We start from the raw sequence: 19,776 nt of genomic DNA on the forward strand, positions 1-19,776 counted from the left end.
ATTAATCCCCTTAGTTCCCATCCCAGCCCCGGTTCTGTAGGATACAACCCACACAGCTTCTCCCTTTCAAACCTCCTGCGGGTCTGGGGACTCCAGAGGAGGGGTTTTTTCCCACCTTTCCAGGGGAATGAGCTGCTCTCATAACTCAGGGAGCAACAGAATTTCTGCAAAAACAGGCAGAAAGCCACTGCCAGTTCATGGGACTGTGCACCGAGGGCACATTCTCTGCATGGGCTGATTTTTGGGAGGACAGGAGGGAAAGTGCCGATTTTTGTGTGAAGAAAGAATTAAAATAATGATTAGTTTTCTGGCTGAAACCCTTGGTGCAGCATTTCTCCAGCCACAGGCCACGGTGACCTTGCTAAGACACTTGTTTCTGGGGCACTGGGAAGCACTAATTGCATTTAATGGCAATTAGGGGAGGAAATAGCCAGTGTGCCTCAGCTCAGCCACTAACTGGAGCTTTCTTCCTTTGGCTGAGGAGACTGGAGCATGGAATTGAGGAGCAGGGATGTTGCTGGAGCCAGAGGGACGAACCCCAAGGAAAATTGTCCTCCAAAATAAAGCTGAGGAGCGGAGGGCACAAAAAAACCCCCAAAGCTTCCCCCTCCATCTGCAGCAGGGGAGAAGTGAACAAAGTCCTCCTGCTGTTTTCCACCAGGTACATTATTCCATTTCCACGTACAAATGACCCTAAAGTGGCTATTTTATTAACAAATAATTGTTAATATTACGCCCTATTAAGCCCGACGGGCGAGGTAACAGGCACAGTTATTAATATGCAAATTTTGAGAGATCTCATTAGCTCCGAGGCCCCTCCCTGTTTTCGGGAGCAGCATCCCAAAGCAAACCTTCCCTGCACCACGGGCGTGGACATTTCCCCCTCGGAGAGGCAGAGCCTGCCCAGATGGACACAATTAATCACTGGAGACCCACCAGCTTTCAGGGAGCATCTCTGAGGATGAGAGAAGTTTGGGATGAACTGGTTCTGGGGTATCCCAACCCCCTCAGATTTGGAAAACAGGGAAGCTTAACCCACTCCCACAGCAGTGTGGCCAATAACCCAAAGCTGTGGGGATATCATGGGGCTTCTCCCGGGGTTGGGATCAGGAATAAGGATGAATGAGGTGTTTCAACGACCCAAATTGCTCAAATCATCACCTTCTCTCCACAGGCACCTCCTGCTTTCCCTCTGAAGCTCCCCTGCTCCCATCTCCTCCTGATGAGCCTCAGGGAACATCTCCCCAGGGGTGTTCACCCAGCAAACACCAGCTCAGGGGGGTGGGAATGTGGCACCCAAGACCTCATTGGGTCTCCCAGACACCGATGCCTTGACTTGGGGTCCAGCCCATGGTGGTGGCCAGTCCATTCCCTTGGGATGTGGGCTGGGGAATGGGGCTGGCAGAGCTCTGTGGTGACTGAATGGGAGCCTTGGTGGGGGGGGGTTGAGGCACTTGGAAGGCCCAGGAAAGCAGCAAAGCTCTGCATTTCTGCTTTTCAAACCACACACGTCCCTCAAAAGTCAACTTACAATTTTAAAAAGGACAAAAGGTGTCTGAAGAAGAGACCCCAAATGAGAAAATATGGCATTTAAGTGGAATGGTTTTGGCTGGATCAGAACAAGATCTCATGGAATCACTGAATGGGTTGGGCTGGAAGTGATTTTAAAGATTCTCTTGCTCCCCTGCCATGGGCAGGGACACCTTTCACTAGACCAGGCTGCTCCAAGGCCAAGCCAACCTGCCCTTGGACACTTCCCTGTCCCTATTCCCTGGTGTGAAGTCCTCATCCCAGTTAACCATTCCTGCATCCTCCCATCCCTTTGGCTTCCCACCCCACAGTGGTGACATCAGTAACCAAAGGATTTCAGCCAGGGGATCCAACCAGCAAAGGGCTTTCTGCCTAAAATCCCGTTTCCATGAAGGGAAAAGCCGAGCCAGAATGAATGAGTTAAAGATTTACCTGTGACTTAAAGCTCTGAGTCAGGCTTTTGGTTTTTCCTGTTTACTGCACCTCCCTAAAAATAGAAAAATAAAAATTATAAAATTAAACTTTTCGGTTATTTATAAAGGCTCCCCACACGTTTTGCCGTTTGAGCAGATGGGGAGCAATTGGAAATGTCACCGGAAAACGCCATCCAAAGGAGGCATCCTGATAGTTCATCTCCAAACGGAGGATTTGCTGACGAGCAGTGGGTTTTAATGCCGTTCCAGGCAGCCACGCTCCCTCTGCTGGAGTCTGCACAGACAACAGGCAGCTTTTGGTGCTGAAATCACAATTTTTGGTTACCTGGGAGGGCTCTCAAGGAGTTTTCTCTGTGCCCCATCGCAGATAAATCCAGGGCAAGGCGTGCTGGCAGCTTCATCCCGATGTCCTGCACGGGTGGGGTGGTGCCAGGGGAGGATGGGGATAAGCAGGAAGGACGTTTGGGGGTGAGGTGGAGGGAGAGAGGCCCCTGACAGGAAACTTCTAACTTGCAGCTCCTCCTGTGGTGCCAGAAGGATTTCCAAGGGGGATGAAGAAGTCAGGGAAAAACCAAAAACCTGCAATAGAAGAGGAAAGGGTGAGGAATGAGTGATTTAGCTGAAGTTTCCCACACAAACCCTTGGGCCCTGCAGCTCTGGCTCACACCTGTAGTCACCCATCTGCCAGAGTTTTATTAATGAGCTGGTCTCATTAGTGCTCTTTGTTTATTCAAAGCCAGGGATGTGCAGCATTCCCACCTCCTACTCTCCCATCCACCTGTTCCAAGGGCTTGGGCAGAGCCTGATTTTAGGTGTAATCCAGGGATGGAGCTGCTGGTTTAGGTTTTGGGGCTCAGGTGGAGTCATGCAGTGTGGAACCAGTCCCCCTTGGTGGCAGGGGAAAAGTTTGGAGAAAAGGAGGCTCAGGGGGGACCTTCTGGCTCTGCAACCCCCTGACAGGAGGGGGGAGCTGGGGGTGGTCGGGCTCTGCTCCCAGGGAACAAGGGACAGGAGGAGAGGGAACGGCCTCCAGCTGTGCCAGGGGAGGTTTAGGATGGATATTGGGGCAATTTTTTTGCTGGAAAGGTTTGTCCATCCCTGGCACAGCTGCCCAGGGCAGTGGTGGAGTCCCCATCCCTGGAGGGATTTAAAATCCCTGTGGATGTGGCACTTGGGGACAGGGGTCAGTGGTGGCCTTGGCAGAGCTGGGGAATGGTTGGACTGATGATCTCAGAGGCCTTTTCCAACCTTCATGGCTCTGTGGTTCTCTGCTTGTCCTGTTACACCTTTGGACCATCCAAATTGTTGAGGGAGACAAGTGGGTGATGCAGAGCAAGTACTTCTGGCCAAGTTTAAAAGCCAGCAGGATACATCCCTCTGCAGAGCAGCAGGACAGGGGAAGGTTCCTGCAGGACATCATGGCCAGCCTAAAGCTGGAAACATGACCTGTGCCTGCAGAGACTGAGCTCACAGTGCTCCATCCCACTTGTGATTGCAGAGCAAACCACTAGAGAAAAGCCTCCTCTGATGATTCCTTTGGTCCTTGGCTTTGGACACAAGTGCAGCATGAAGGGGGAAGGTTCCTGCAGGACATCATGGCCAGCCTAAAGCTGGAAACATGACCTGTGCCTGCAGAGACTGAGCTCACACTGCTCCATCCCACTTGTGATTGCAGAGCAAACCACCAGAGAAAAACCTCCTCTGAGGATTCCTCTGGCCCTTGGCTTTGCACACAAGTGCTGCATGAAGGCAATGCCTTGGGAGTGTCCAAGGCCAGGTTGGACGGGGCTTGGAGCACCCTGGGCTAGTGGAAGGTGTCCCTGCCCATGGCAGGGGGTGGCACTGGATGGGCTTTGATGTTGCTTCCAACCCAAACCATTCCATGATTTGTGTTTCCGCTCAGGATTTGGGGCTGGCTGAGCTTGAATCGAGCCATGCACCCACTAACTCCCCATTTCGAGCCCGGGGTTCTCTGTGCTCGGTGCCAAAGCACCTGGAAGTGCAGGGGGGGTCGGTGTGGGGGAGCCAACGTTGCAGGTTTGGAAGTGAAATCCCTCCTTGTCTTCTGTTGTCTGTCCCCTAGATGGCACCTGCTCTCAGCAGATTAAATCCCTGCCGAAGAAACAGCGGGTTTCGGTGCCTGGGAGGGCTCGGGGCTGCAAAGTGCTGCCCAAAAACCGAACACAAACCCCCACCCCAAACATAAATAAATAAATAAGCTTCAGTTCACGGCTTTTTTTTTTTTTTGGTTCTGACCCTAAAAACTTCAGGTATCTGACCCACTCTTGGCTGCAACATTTCTCCTGCCTTCTCTTCTGTTCCATCTCTGGGTTCCTGATCCCCCCAAAATGCAGGGCACAGGGGTTAACGGGTTCATTCTCACCAGCTCTGCTGCAGTGGCACACCCTGGGGCTGTGACAGACCCTGTCAGACCTGGAACACTCCAGGGACATATTCCAGTCCTATTTAGGGCTGGGAAGTGCAGGGAAGAATATTCCAAACCCCCTTTTCAGTTTAAACCAAAGCAAGATGTTGAGAAGGGAAACCTACTGACAGAGTCAGAGCAGTTTGAAGATGCAGCCACCCTAAATAATCCCTTTTTCCATGCCTTCCACACCAAGCCACGGTACAGGGCAAACCCCCAGCTCACACCCCTGGGGCCTGGCTCCTCTTTGAACAGTTTATCCATGTAATTTTTGGCCAATGCAGGTTTCAATCCTCCTGCAAAGCTCCTGGCAGAGCTTCACATTTGTGTCCTGGTGGGGAAGGAAGGACATGGTGGGGGGAAACTTGTCCCCATCTGACCCTTTCCTTCTCCAGCTCCAATCTGCAGCAAATGCCACTGCCATTTAGACCAGCTATTATTAGAAATCTGCTTTGAACGGGGGCACTTGGCACCTTGCAGGGTTATGGCCCTGCCAGGCAGATGCTCATCCACTAAAATTCCATGCAGTGACATCCAGGAGGTGACAAACACGCTCTTCCCACCTCCTTCCTGCTCCTCAGCATCCATCCTGAGGGGTTTGCTGAATTCCTGCATATTCACAGTCCTGGTGTAGCCCTGAGTCCCAGAGGTGCTGCACAGCATTCCCAGCTTTCCAAGGCTATTCCTGGGCTCCAAGCAGGGACCTGAAGGAGGGACCCTCCTGGACTGGAGGAAGGGAGATCCCACAGGGGCACCATGGACCTCCAGGTGACCCCACATCTCCCAGGAGGCTCTGTCTGATGGGGGCACAACCACTTCTTACCAACTCTTCCATCCTGGGTTTGGGGTCTCCAGCGTGTCCAGGAGGGAATAGCCTTGGATAGAACACACTTAAGCTCTCCAGTCATCCTGAAAGAGCAACAGAGAGCTGCAAAAAACAGCTCCTGAGCCTCCCCTGACCCCAATTCTTCTCTCTTCCCAATGGGATGGCACAAGGATGGTGCAGCAAACACGGTCTGAGCACCCCTGCCCTGCCCCAGGGACGGGCACATCCCAACAATCCCCATGGCAGAGTGTGGAGCACCTCACATCCCAGAAATCTGAGGCTGCCCACGTGCCCTGCAGCCCTCCAAAGGCAGCACCACACAAACTGCCTCCCCCTTGGCCTGCTATTTCCCACGTCTAGTTTATTTTATCTACATGCATTTATATGAGGGTCACCAACGTTGCTCCTCCTGGTGGAGACAGACCTGGGAGAGGAATCCCAGAGGACCTGGGGAGATGCAGTGGCTGGAGACCAGGAACAGGGCTCCAGGCTCTGGCTCTTCCCAGATGATGCTTTGAGACCCTCCCCAGCCATTCTCAGCCTTGCCCTCACCTCAACCTCAGCTGGTGTTCACACTCAAAATCTCCTCTTCCAGCAAAGGGAGCTCCTCCAGGATCCTTGAGGGAGCTGGAGGGCAACTATCCAAGCCTGGATCCTGTGGTAGGTAACTAGAGAATTTACTCCTTGCAGGAGTGGGTCATTCCCAGTCCCACATGACAATATTCACCAGGTTTGGGGCTCATCTCTGGTTTGGATGACGCCAAGGAAGTCAGAGCCAGGTCCAGATGCTCTCTGGGCACCACATCAGGTAAAAGGTGAAATTATTTCTTATCTTTCCCCATTAAATGATGAAATAATCCAATTTTTGGCTCCCCAGCCTCCCACAAACAAGATGTGTGTTCTTACACCCACAACTGAGATGCTCAAATGCTCCAGGGGTTGGGGATGACACAAATATCACCAGAGAAATACAAACTCTGCACTAGGGGGAAAATCCAAGCCACGCTGGGAGCTTTGGTTTGAATAAAAAACACTGATTAGGCACAAAGTAGGAATATATAAACAGCATATTTATTTTTATTTTGGTTTTAAGCACAGAACTTCCTTCTACAATAAAGGAATTCCCTCTCCCTCACCCCTGGCCCCAGGCAACTCTTATTCAAAGAAATCATTCCCTGGAAAATCAACACTAGGCAGAGACATGCACTGGGAGAGGAGATTTAGGAAGTGCAGTATCCATAGGCCAGGTCTCCCTGAACAGGAACAGGGGCTTTCCCTCACCTAAAATATTCTCAGCAACCTTCTGGTCACCCAACACAGAAAGATTTATCCAGGGAAAACCCTTGGGAGACACAGGAAAATAAACCCAACTCTGTAGAGAAAGGGGATGAAGGATTTGAGCTGAGCTCAGGAAGGTTTTCTCCTCTTCAACAGAGCTCATCCTGCATTTACACTCCCTCCAAGGAAAGCAGGAGGAGAAAGTGAGGGAGTATTTAAGATGCAGCCCCTTTCTCAGGTGGGAGCAAAGGGTTGGTTTGCATTAATACTAAATTAAACTTTGGATAAAGTTTGGGGGGTTTTTCAGCAGCTGAACTGCTGCACTTCTGAGTAAGAGAATTTCTGTTTTCTGGGGTAACATCCCATAGAACCACTGAGTGTCCTGAGGTGGAAGGGATACAGAAGGATCATCGAGTTCAACCCCTTCCTGAGTGGGAACAAGGTGTAAATTCCTATCAACAAAGAGGACTGGGGGCCTGAACACCCTCAAAATTAACAGAGCACTGAGCCACTGTCCTTATTCAAGCAGGGTGGCTCCACCAGACACCAGATCCTGCCAGGGGTCAGCAGCACAACGAGCCTCTCACTTCCCAGGGGTTGCTGTGCCTTGCAGCTGAACCCTGCTTCATCCCATGGGAAGGGATCCATTGAAACCTGCTGGGCAGTTCACAGCCCAGCTTCAGGTTGGACATGGCCAACACACATCCCAGCGGACACAGCTTCTGGATTTGGGCACTTAATGCCAGGATCAGAAGTCCTGATGATGGGAGGGAGCTGCTAATCCCTGGGGAGGCAAAGGAATCTCTGCAATGAAGGGCATGGAGTGATGGAACAAGGGGGAGTGGCTTCAAATCAAAAGAGGGTAGGTTTAGATGGGATATTGGGAAGGAATTCCTGGTGGGGAGGCCCTGGCAGAGGTTGCCCAGAGAAGCTGTGGCTGCCCCATCCCTGGAAGTGTCCAAGGCAAGGTTGGACTGGGCTTGAAGCAACCTGGGACAGTGGAATGCACCCCTGGAGTGGAACTGGATAATCCTGAAGGTCCTTTCCAACCCCAACCACTCTGGGATTCTGTGATGATGTGAATGACTTAAAATCCTGTTTATGTAGGCTGGGACTCACCTGGGGCTGCAGTTTGAAATCAGTGCCATCCGTCCCAAAACTGAGGGCCATGTGATGCTTCACATAACAGAAAGGTGACCAACACAACTCCCAAAGAGGAGGGAAGAAGGGACACAGCCTGAGCTCACTTGTGTCACTCAGATGTCCATGAGCCACCTCCTGAAAAGGGATCACCTGCAGCACTGGAGGGTTCCAGCCCAGCAGGGCCCTGTTCCCCTGCTATCACTCACGGGGATGCTGCAGAAACCACCCAAGCCATCCAATCGTGTCAAACTTACCTAAAAAAAAAAAAGCACATTAAGACACCAGTTGTTGCTGATGGGCAGAGGGAGAACTGCTCCCAGCCCTTCCATGAGCCTCCTGAGCACTGACACCAAACCCCCCACCTGTTGAATTCAATGTGAGGGTTTTCTGCAACCTTCACATCACATAAATACTCCACTGCCAGAGAGCTCCTTTTTCTTTTTTTCTTTACATGCCAAGAAGTGCCAGCACAGCTCAGCTCAGCTCAAGAAGGAGAAAATTTAATTGCAAAGCTGTTTTTCCAACTCCTTGCATTTTGTTCCTCTTTTTGGGTTCCCACCTGTGGGCACAGAAGGGGCCCTGCTGGCTTTTGCAGTGGCAAGGATTTGTCCCAGGGATGAGGTGCAGCCTCCAGCCCTCCAAGGCAGCAGCTCTTTGCAGCAGGGATGCAGATGGGAAGCAGAAGGCAGCACCTCCCCCAGGACAGGCTCTTAAATATTTAATGTGACAGCAGAACAGAGCCAAGTGATTCCAAGTTCATGCAGCATTTTGTACGAGGGGAGGAAAGACAGAACCAGGGATTGTCTTGGTGTGAAAGGAAAACACACAAAAGCTGCAAGAGGAAAAGTGCTAATTTGTGTTTCTATGTGCTCCAGCAACTCCCTCCTCTGTCTGCTCTTCCACAACAATGATAGTTTGCTCTCTGCAGCCAGTCCTGCACTGGCCAGGGTTTGGCACTTAAATGACTTCAACAGATATGAAAACAATTAGAGGAGACTATTCTGACATCCACAGGCCTCAACACAGAGAGAAAAATGGGGCAAACCCATCCCATTATGTCCATTGGAGTTGTTTTGGAAGCCTGAAAAACGAAAGCAGGACAGCCCAACTGGAACACTGGGTCACGACAGCTGAAGAGAAGCAGAGGACAGTGCAACTGTTGGAGAGTTATGAGTCCTTCAGAATTCCTTATGATGGCAAAGCAAGCCCCAAGGAGCAGCCACTGCCACACTGTTGCCCAAGTTCTCCAGAGAAAAATTCCCACTTGGCACTTTGGCAGAATTTCCACAGTGGAGATTCCAGAGCCAGCTTCCAGAGGAGGGCTGGGGAAGTGAAGAGCGGGGTCAGGAGATGACAGAAAATGGCTTTGTGCTGAGGTTTAGGGGGAACAGACACAAGAGATGAGCTTGAGCCAAGCCTAGTTCTGCCCTTTAAACTTCCAGGCAGGCAAAACACTCCAAAGGGCACATTCAGAATGCAACAAACAATAAAAAACCAACTTTACCAAGGAGGAACACAAACGTGTGCCAGTGACGGTGCAGATGCTTGGTAGGACACAGACTGGGAAACAGGAGGTGCTTTTGGTGACACAACAGGTCTCAGACCCATTTTTGTTGCCAACCCTTTCCCTCCCACCCCTGAGTGTTCTCCAGCTCTCTCCAGCTTTGGCCAACTTCATGTTTCTCCAAGGAGTGTCCACAGAACACAGCCCAGGTTCTAAAGCAGCCAGACACCACAGGCAAAAGCTGACAGAGTTTCAGTCTTTGGGTACAGCTGATGTGGATCTTTTGGGGAGAACTCTGTCACCCCCAGTACCACCCCAGAGTGACCATCTTCCAGATCTCTATTCAGAGCATCCCAGTTCTCACAGGTCACTGGGAAGAGGGGTCACGTCCCACAGTCTTTGGGGCTCACCTTGGAGCATTTCAGCAGCTCTGGAGGAAACCAGCTGAATTCCTTCACTCCATCCCCACCCTTTCACAGCAAGGCACTGATGCACATCCAAGCAGAGCCTGACATTTATTAACAGCTTCACATGTTGACTCCTGGGAGTCTGGGGGTTGTTGCTGGTGGAGTTGTCAGATTCGCTTCCTAAGCAATCCCGAAAGTGCTGCCCTGCTTGTTCAGCACTCCATGTTTTCACCAACTTCCCTTAATTTACATGGAGAAACACATCCATTTCCATACAAAGCACGTCAAGATTGTTTTTGAAGGCAACAAAATAAGTCTCAGACCAAGGAAACTATTCAGGTATAAATCCAACTTTAATTGTCAAGCTCATTCTCGCTCCTACATTCAATGCAAGGATCAAAAACCACACGTTTGAGAGCAGAACTTTATTCTCTCCCCAGTTTCTGATCGTTTTGGCAGCTGTCAAAAAGTAACTTCCACAAATCCACTCGTTCCAGCAGCTTTTCCCTACCTTGTGGTCCCAGGTGAACACCGTGGACTCTCCCAGTAGCTCATCTCTCAAACCCAGTTCTTTGGCAACAGTTACACAGAGCATTGTGCGTATATAAAGAGCTTATAATAAATCTTCTTTTACATTCTAATTGTCTCAACCTTCACAGAAGTATTAAAGTGTTCAATCAACTCTGAACAAACCCTCCTTCCCTGGTCAGCCCACTTCCTGGAAACGCCTGCACTTGAGTCAGCAAAACCAGAAGCAAACGAGAAGAGAAAAGGCATGAAAAATAAAAATAATCCTCTGCAGGATCATGACAAACCCTTAGGAGACAAGAGGCCTCCATACATCTCCCTTCTACCCATATATTGGAGAAATGGGTCCAAATGTTCAACCAGTCTAAGCCAGCACAACTTTTTCCCCCCACAAATTGTGCTGATTTCCCATCAGTTGATTTTTTTCTTCTGTTTTGGCCCCTGTAGAATGAAAACCCTGCAAAACAGAATCCTACTGATGCTACGAAGAAAACACAAACACTGAAGTCACACTGGTAAAGCAAAATAAAGGATATAAACAAGAGTTCTGATGGATATTTAACCCTCCCTGCTACCTGCATTTTACATTATCTCGGCAACATCTGAAATTGGTGCTTTCAAAGAGGCTTTAATGGGGGTGGCTTTGGTCCTTTAAGTGAGGAGTGGAGGGTACATCTCAAAACTATTTCCTCTGGCAAGACCTGCAGGCCAGTTCACCCCACTGTGGCTCTGTGCTGGTGGAAATCCCTCCCAGAGCCTCTGCTCTTCCTCAAAGAGGACCAAAGCCACATTCCCTTGGGCACATCCCCTCCTTCCTCCAGCTCCAGCATCCAAAACAGGATTTAAGCCACCCCACAAGGTGACTCTTCCCTGTAGAGAGCAGAGACACCACAAATTCACCCCCAGGGCACGTGTGTTTTACAGCTTTACTCCACCACAGGATGACACTTCTGATTGCAGCTTTGGTTAAATCTTTTGACATCTGTGGGAAAAACATGTTATTTCAGCCTCATCAGGCCTTTGCACTCCCTGTCTCACAACAGGTCCTGAGCTGCTGGCTGTCACCTGCCCTCCCTTCTGCTGACTGGAGATCAGACACACTCTCACCACCTCCACAATCCTGTTCCTACACACAGGCCTTGGTAACAGCCACCTGTGATCTCAGCCCAGAAGTGACTCAAAAGCCAGGAAATACCAAGAAAAGCGGTCAGAAACCACACACAGGTTTAATTCCTGCTGTCCTAGCCCTGCTCAGACACAGGACAGCTCCTCCTGCTCCCTTTGAGGGTGACTGAAAGCCAAACAACCTGCTTTGGTGTGCTGGGGTGGCCATCCTGACCCTGGGACTCCTCAGCAGCCCCACAAGATTAGATTGGTGCCACATGAAGGTCATGGTTTTAGGATCACACAGTGTTGTTTTGCTTGCTGAGCTCAGGGCCTTCCCCTGGGATTCCTCAGGGATACATAAACCATGGCCATGCTCTTGGGAACACTCCCAGCACTGCCCTCCTCCATCAGGGATCAATAAAAAGATGAAGGGTTCAGTAAGGAAACAAAAAAATTGGTTTTTAACACACGTGCTTAAGTGCTACAAAAAGGTTAAACACCCCCTGAATTTAGTGCAAACACACCAAATCTTCAGTGGTTTGAGCCTGGCTTAGTTTCAGCACAGCTTTACACCCTCCCTCATTACAGGGCTGGTCCCCCTCATCGTGCAGAGGGTGGGGTGGGAGGAACCCCCCACTGATAAAAACTCTGCACCATTTACCGGGCAAGCAACTGGTAAGAAAACACTTTTCTGTGCTGACATATTTGCATTTCGTTTTCTGTTGCTCTCCCTCCCTCATTTCTACTGCTTTGAAAGGTCATTATCAGGGCCCACCACTTTCTGAACGCTCCACCTGTGACCTCTGATGTGCAGCAAGGGGCAAAGCTCTGAACCAAAGGGTAGCTTGTTTCACAGTACTCCAAAAAAAAAAAAAAAAACCCAAACCTGACCATAGTACGAGCAAAATTAAATAAACTGAACTTATAAAAGACAGCAGAAGTTCAATTCATCCAGAAATATAATATAACACCTGGGAGTGAGGGGGGGAAACTGGAGATCAGCTACAAAACAGAAACAGTGAAATGACCAACAAATATTGATTAGGCGAGAGAGGAAAACTTTTCATTGCATTCTGTACATGGAAATTAAAGGCAAAATTCACATGTTGGAGCATCAGGACAGAATGATGAAGGTCTCAAGCCACAGGACGAAGGAAGCAAAGGAACACCTTGAATAAAGCAACACATGAACAAAACCAGTAACTGAGCAGCTTCCAAAGGGAAAAAAAAAAAAAAGTGACCATATCTCAAAATGAGAAAAAGCAGCACTGAAGCAGAGAACAAGTGCAATCATGGGAAACACTGACTGCACAAAACACTTTGGATATTTGGAAAGAATCAGGCCTATCTGTATATCTATGCAAAATATATACACAAATCCATATGTATATATGTACACATAGGCACTCCTGTACATATGTATATGCAACCATAACACAACTGCCCTGGGATGAGTATCTGACTCTGGGTGCAAGAAAAAAAAAATGCTGCAGTTGTGCAAAACTACAATTCTGGGTTTGATTACCGAGAAGGAATGGCAGAAAATCCAGAATAATTCCCAAATAGCTCAGACCCAGCTGTGGTTTCATCAACATCGCCATGAGAGCCCAACCTCTGGATGTTTCCAAGCTCTTTTGTAGGAATTAATATTCATCCAAAGCTGGGGGTTGTATCAGTACATGTTACAGCTGTTTCCAAATACCCACTAATCTGGAAGAATGGCCAGAAACCTCTTCTGCCATGAGTGGTTTAGCACGAGGCCATCCCACCCTGAAAACCCATTTGGGAATACTGGATGCACGGGAAATCAAACTCAAGGGCCAGGACAAGGCTGTCATTCTGCAAAAGAAGGGTCAGTTGGTGTCCTTAGTGTTTGGGAAGAATAGGATGTGGTGCATAAGAACACAAAGAGAGAATTCCCCCCACCCTGAAAGAAGGGAACACATGACAACTCTGAATCCATGCTCCAACCGTACAGACATGCTGATCTTTGGGGTTCCCGGGTTCGGGATGTGGGAAGTAGCATTTTCCACAAAGCTTTGCTCGCCTCACAGCTCCAAAGAGCATCGTCCTCCCAAGTCCAAGGCTGGTTTGGGACACTCCAGCATTCCCTTGGTCTCTGACAGGTGTGTGCTGCCACGTTAGAGCAGAGAGAAAGTGGTGAAGGAAAGAAGTGCATTAGATTGTCCTGCGCCTCGGAAAAGCCGCCTGTTCCCACTCCAAATGGGCTGTCCTTTGGGGGGAGGACCCCCTTTAGTGCTCTGCATCCATAGCATCCAAGTACTTGGCTTCGATGATCCTTGGGAGCAGGTTATACCTAGGGTTGAAACAGAGAAACAAGGTTAGTGCTTGTTTGGAGCCACGGAGCATTTTTTTTGTCCGCCCCAAGACTCCCCCGGTCGAGTTTGTCCATGAGATTCTCTCCCACCTGAAGGGGAGAAATGGGGGACAGCGAGAACAACCAATCCTGTAAGCAAATACAGATTCACAGGAACAACAGTGCAAAGTTCCTTCTGGAAGGAGCCTTCTCCTATCAGTTGACAAGGAAAGAGAATCTCCTCAGCCTCACAGGAGAGAAGCAGCTTTCCTAAAGTGCTCTGTCACCACAAAGTCTTGAAGATGCCAAAATTGTACCACCCCACCCAAATCTACACTCCTGGTTTGTGCTGGGGCACCCAGGTAGTGCCTTCCTGCTGCCTCCAGTTTGCAAATGGATGCATTGCTTTGCCACGAATCCCCATTTATTTTTAATTTCTACTTTTTTTCATCACTTGTTGGTTCAAAGAGCTGCACACAAAAGTTCTCTGAGTACCCCAAGTTGCTCCTTGCAGCTGTCACCACAATGAAGCTTTAACAGGTAAACCAGAAGCTTTGGTCTTCAGAGAAGTATCAAATGTATCAGCAAGACTCGTGAACATGGTAAGAAAATAAGAAGAGCCATGACTTGCATTCGTCCAGCTGCTGCTAAGACTCCATTCCAACCTGGAGACTGGATTCTCCATTGGATTGTGGAGACAGTGATTCCCTTACTTTTGTTTTTGTTTTTTTTTTTAATTTGTTTGTTTGCAAGAACATCCTCAAGGATTGACGTATTTGGGTGACAAAGGTGTGGTGCTCTAACAATATGCTCTCGAGCTGCTTTCATTAAATCCTCCTGCATATTTAGTGTGACACTTTCCCTTGTTTAACAAGGAAGGTGTTCCTCAGCTGTTAAAATAAGGCACAAAGCACCAGAAAGCCCAGTTTGGGACTTAAATAGCTGTGCAAGAGATCCCAAACATCAGCTACTGCTGAGAAGTACCAGGATCTCCTTAAATAGACCCACCATAAAATGAAATGCTTGACAGTCATGGGAGGACAAGATGAGCATCACAGAATGCTTGGAAAGAAGATGATCCTTCTCTCAGCAACCAAAAACTAGTCATCTCAAAGTTCTGGATGAAAGCCAGGAACTGGGGATACCCAGAGATCACATTTTCTTCCACTGCAGTAATGGATTTCAATGGCTTCTCATTATCTCTCACATTAAGAGCACACCAGTGGTCCCTCACCACTGGCAATGCAAATCATGTGCCTAATGCTGTTGGACAGGTGGAAATGGGGCTTTGAGACATGGCTGGTGTTCTGGATGGGACACCAAGTCACGTCTCACTCAGTTGTGTTTGATTCTTGACTTTGACCCCTGGCTGATGTCCCATCTCCTGTTCCTCCCTTCACTTCTTAAAAAAAATGAAAAAGGAAAATATATTTAATTTCTTCCACTCTGTCTCATCTATTTAGAGTGCCAAATCCTTGGAAAAAAGTCATTAACTACAGAGCTCATGGATCATGGTGCTGCCTTCTTGGCTGGAGGCCACAGAAACTACACGAAAGCAGAAGAAATGAGAGGAAGGAAAGCCAAGGGCAAATTTCTGGGCTGTGCCAGGTAGCAGCATCTTCCCCTGAGCAGCAGGGCTGGTTATCCAGCTCCTAAGAAAGAACTGCTCTGGAAAGAGAAATGAGAAACACAGAGTATGAGGTGGCAGTATCTTATGTACTCAAAAGGAAGACATTTTTGCAGCACGGCATTATTCCACTCTTATTACAAAATCAGGTTCTTCAACAGTGAATTCTCTCCAAACTAATTTAGTTTGTTATACTATGTCCAAGAATTGACTATTTAGCAAAAAGAGTGTCCCACATTTTCTTTTCTGTACTGACCTTCCTTGGATGGAAACTTCCAATTCCCACCAGAGTCAATCCCCCAGCACTGCACAGAGCTGGAGTATTTACCAGCCAATGATCCACTCACCCAAAGCAACACCAATGTGAAGGGCAGGTGAGAGATTCCTACCCCAGGAACAATGACTTCAGTGTTTTCCAAGACTGTTTATCTTTAAAAACCCAGCCCAAGCAGCTCTAACCTGATCCTGTTGAAAGCCATGGTAGCTTTGACATTTGTTTTTGTTTTAGGAAGAACTGGACCCACGTTTACCAGCCAAGGAAAACACCACAACAGCTGCCTTTGGAGATTATCACACTGGTAGCCCTGAACTTTGAGACCAGAGAGAAGATCTCTGAGACTGCAAGCTCAAAGTCAACCAGATATCACTGGATGCCAGGCTGGCCTAAAAATAATCAAATGGACTGGAAACAGATCTGCTCCTTCCAAGATCTTATTATGGCTTCTCATTATATCCAAAGGATTGAGAGCATGAATGATTTAACTGGAGAATGATGGGCAGTCACTGCTAATGAACATTGAGGAAGAAGTTAGTTAAACTTCTCAACAATTCTCTCTCCAGACTCAAGATACTGTGGTGCCCTTCCACTTCTAAAGATCATTTTAAGACTAAATGTGGCCAGTTTGACCTGACTGATCATTGGCAGTGGCTTTCAGAAGCGCAGGAAGTCTGCAAAGTCATCCCAGCACCAAATAAGAGATAAGGATTCCTCTTAGGAGAAGTTTCCAGCTCTGCTCTGAGCACTGGCCTGAGGAAATCAAATTGCAAAGCCATGAGGAACATTATCAAATATCACTTAGAGGGAAGGCTCAGATTGAAGCTTCTCATGAAGATCAGGCATTAAAAGGAGAGTTTCTGCCTCCTGGGCAGCTGGAAGAGCAGCACCTGCCAGCCCAGAACCCTTGGAATGACTCCCAGCAGCAGTGAAACCACAGGCTCTCTGCATGATTCCTCCTCAGGCCCAAGCAGCTGGTGAGAAGGAGGTCACCACCACCCACTGCCAGGAGCTGGGTAGTCTGGGAAGTACTTCTGAACCACTCAGACTTCAGTCACAGAATAGTTGGGCTTGGAAGGGACCTCTGGAGATCATCCAGTCCAACCCCCTTGCCAAGGCAGGGTCACCTGAAGCAGGTGACACAGGGACATGTTCGGGTAGGTTTGGAATGTCTCCAGAGAGGGAGATTCCACATCCTCCAAGGGTAGCTGTTCCAGTGCTCTGCCACCTTCAACATAAAGAACTTCTTCCTCACGTTGAGGTGCAACTTCTTGTGTTTCAGATCATGGCCATTGCTCCTTAATGCTCTGGGCACCACCAAAAGGGGTCTGGGACCATTCCCCGACACCCCTTGGAGATATTTGTATGGATTGATGAGATCCCCTCTCAGTCTCCTCTCCAGACTAAACAGGCCCAGCTCCAACAGTTTCTCCTCTCCCTGGACTTCCAGCAGTCCAAACCTGAAGACAAAAAACATGGAAGAGACAAGAAAGGAGAAAAAAAAAAAAGACAGCCAAGGTTCATACCTGATGGGGATCATCCCTATCATGATGAGTGGGAAGATCATCTTCATGTAGGGCAGCGGTGACATCCCAAACCCACAGAGGATGAGGAGCTGCAGGACCTGCAGGCCAGTGAAATAGTGGATCTTCCTCTGGGGCACTCTGCGGATGTAATGGGTCGGAGGATACGCAGTCTGGGGAGGGAAGAGCCACACATCAGAGACACCCAGAGACCTGGAATTGTGATGGGAGGATGTGGCACGGGATTTGGGACTCCAGGGTTTTAGGGGAGTCACGGATTTGCACACACACTGCACAACATCAGGTCCCTGAGAGGTTCAACAGCTCAATGTGGGAGTCAGAGGGTTAAAACAAGCGCCTCAAACCACAGCACTGGCAGCAGCACTCGGAGGATGACTGAGCACTGGGAACCAGGAGAGGGAAAGACACCACACAGCCAAGAGTGCCTTTGGGAGCATCTGGAGTGCAATGTAATATCTTGATAAGTGCAGTAATGAGATTCCCCTGAGGAGCACTGTCAGGGCCCTGCAGCAGCATCTGAAGGGCCTGTGGGGCGTGCAGGGGGTGATGGGGAGCAGATGCACCCGGGTGCTGTCACTGCTGGGTGGTTTCTCCACCTACAACCCAGCTCCTCGTGATTTTATACCCTTCATAAGGCTCCATCCTTGCCCCTGGGGCTCCCACCTCTTGGCTGAACCCCACTAGGGGAAGACCAGGAGTTGGGATCAGGGAGGTGCAGGAAGGGGCTGTGCTCAGACTGCAGTGCTTTTCTCCGCTCCTACAAGCTAATCATTTTTGAGGAATAAAGGGGGGGAAAAAATGACATAAATAGGCTAAATATGGTGGTTTTCTTTTGACAGTTCCTTGCTCATGTCTGAGCAGAGGCTTTGACTCACTGTCTATACATCAATGAAGAGTATGAGCGACTGTCTGCTGGCACTGGTACAGATTCCATGGGTTTCAGATTGTGCCATGACTCATTAAAAGGCTTCCAGAGAAAGGGGAGATCTCCATATTCAAGAATACTTTTTAATTTTCCAAACCAAAGCTTGGAAAATTCCACACGTAATTCGCACTAGACCCAGAAGTAATAAGTCACATACCTCAGGAGCTGTTCAACCCTCATTCAAAAATTGACATGACAAATGTAATCTTTACCCAACTTGCACAGTTTTAACCTCTGGGATGTAATATTAGAGATCAAGACAGATTAGCAGAGATGTAGAGCCAAACGCTGGGCTTATTAAGCCCTTGACCCTTGTTACATAAGGGAAGATGAGCTGGAGACTTGCTCCAGGTACCTCCTACACTGAAAACCAACACCTTTTTAGCACCTGTAATAGAGAGGGCTTGAAAACATATCTCCCAGGTTTGTTTTCATCCCACATCAGACAGGTTTCAGTAATGCAAGTCATTTCATTTTGAGTTTAAAATCCTCTCTTGTGGCATTTCATACAAAATGAAAGTGAGAAATACAGCAAAAAAATTACCTGCCTGAAGCTTTGTGGGGGAAATCAAAAGATCACCGTTTCCTGATGTTATGCTTTAAATATTTTACATCATTTTTTTAAATGCACATACTCTGCAGCTGACAAAACATCACAGGGGGGGTTTGAAAACTCCCAGACACCCCACAAGTTTGTATGGTCGTGTGCTCAGGTTTGGAGCACAGCTTCCAGTTGTGGTGTCCCATTCCATGTACCTGTTCCTTGAGCAGCAGAGCCACCCTCTCAAAGAGCTGGTTCCCATCAATGGAGGTCAAGGCAATGTAGAGGAAGAGGCCGTAGAGGACCGGCTTTGGGATCCACTGGAGAGGGAAAGGCAGGAGCAGCAGCGACAGCCCAACCAAGAAATTTGCCACCAGACTCGTCAGCCGGGTCTCCTTCACGCTCACGATCCTGGGAGCAAGAAAACAGGGATTAGGGGAGTAGGATAATACCCCAGAACCCTGGAAAGTTTATCCCTGCTCCATGTAGGACCACGTGCCACTCGGGAAAGGGAAGCTCATCTCCACCACACTGAGATCAGCACTTCTGACACCGAGGAGGCAGAGCCCTGCTGGATCCAGGCCAGGCACTTCATCCACAGCTCAAGCAGAGCAGCTGGAAAAATGCCAAATTCACCTTCTGCAAAGCTCCACAGATCCTATCCCTGAACTAAATTGCCCTCTGAACCGATCCTGTTTAGCACAATGTAAAAAAAAAAAAAAAAACAAAACCAAAACCCAAACAAAATGCAAACCAAAACAAACCAGGCAAGAATCCTCTTTCTGGGCAGTAATCCTTCCCTGGGTTTACCCAGTGCATATGCAACTGGCTTCTATCCCAAAGAAAACTCATTGGCCTCTCCAGGAACTAATGAACCTCTTGTAAAAAAAAAAAAAAGAAAACAAGGGCCTGCACTCTCCTGACAGCGAGTCAGCAGTTTTGATGGATTCGAGGATCTCCCTGTTTATATGGAAGGGAATGCTGAGAGCACCAAGCAGGGAATTCAGCTCTCCTGTAGGCAACAGCAGTTGTGTTGTGCTGCAAATTGCTGATTACCATGCAAAACATGTAATTAATTAATGCAAATTTTCCAGAGCTGACAGGCCACAGATTGATTTCTTTTTTTTTTCTGAGGGGAACACTGACAGGAAAGCATGGAGCAGCTTTCAGAACCTGCTCCAGGGTAGGTTGCTTTGTTTTCCTTTCACTTCAACTAAACCTGTGAGCATCTCCTGGTTTGAAAAAAATTACCAGAGACAATAGGAGGAAAGAAATGCCTCATCTGTCAAGAGCACTTGACAGAGAAAAAGGATTCTTAACTTTTTTTTTCAAGAAGATAAATCCACCAATGCAGTGGATAAACCAG

At 48.6% G+C, this 19,776-nt stretch overlaps 1 protein-coding gene across 3 annotated transcripts in view; it reads right to left on the reverse strand.

The window, feature by feature from the left end:
- Window positions 1-9,881: 9,881 nt before the first annotated feature.
- The window catches only part of SLC4A11 (solute carrier family 4 member 11), a 93,730-nt gene continuing 83,835 nt past the window's right edge, over window positions 9,882-19,776 (reverse strand). For 2 of the 3 annotated variants that reach the window (XM_018083203.1, XM_018083206.1), the window contains 3 exons: window positions 18,626-18,821; window positions 16,927-17,096; window positions 13,436-13,499 (listed from right to left, as the gene is read on the reverse strand). In XM_018083203.1, the coding sequence (XP_017938692.1) occupies window positions 13,436-13,499; window positions 16,927-17,096; window positions 18,626-18,821 (430 nt within the window). Of the gene's footprint in view, window positions 13,500-16,926; window positions 17,097-18,625; window positions 18,822-19,776 lie in introns of all 3 variants that reach the window. The other variant, XM_018083205.2, reaches the window with a different exon arrangement.

The sequence above is a fragment of the Manacus vitellinus genome, unplaced genomic scaffold (genome assembly GCF_001715985.3).
Source record: "Manacus vitellinus isolate BGI_N305 unplaced genomic scaffold, ASM171598v3 scaffold_61_pilon, whole genome shotgun sequence".
NCBI classification, from domain to species: Eukaryota; Metazoa; Chordata; class Aves; order Passeriformes; family Pipridae; genus Manacus; species Manacus vitellinus.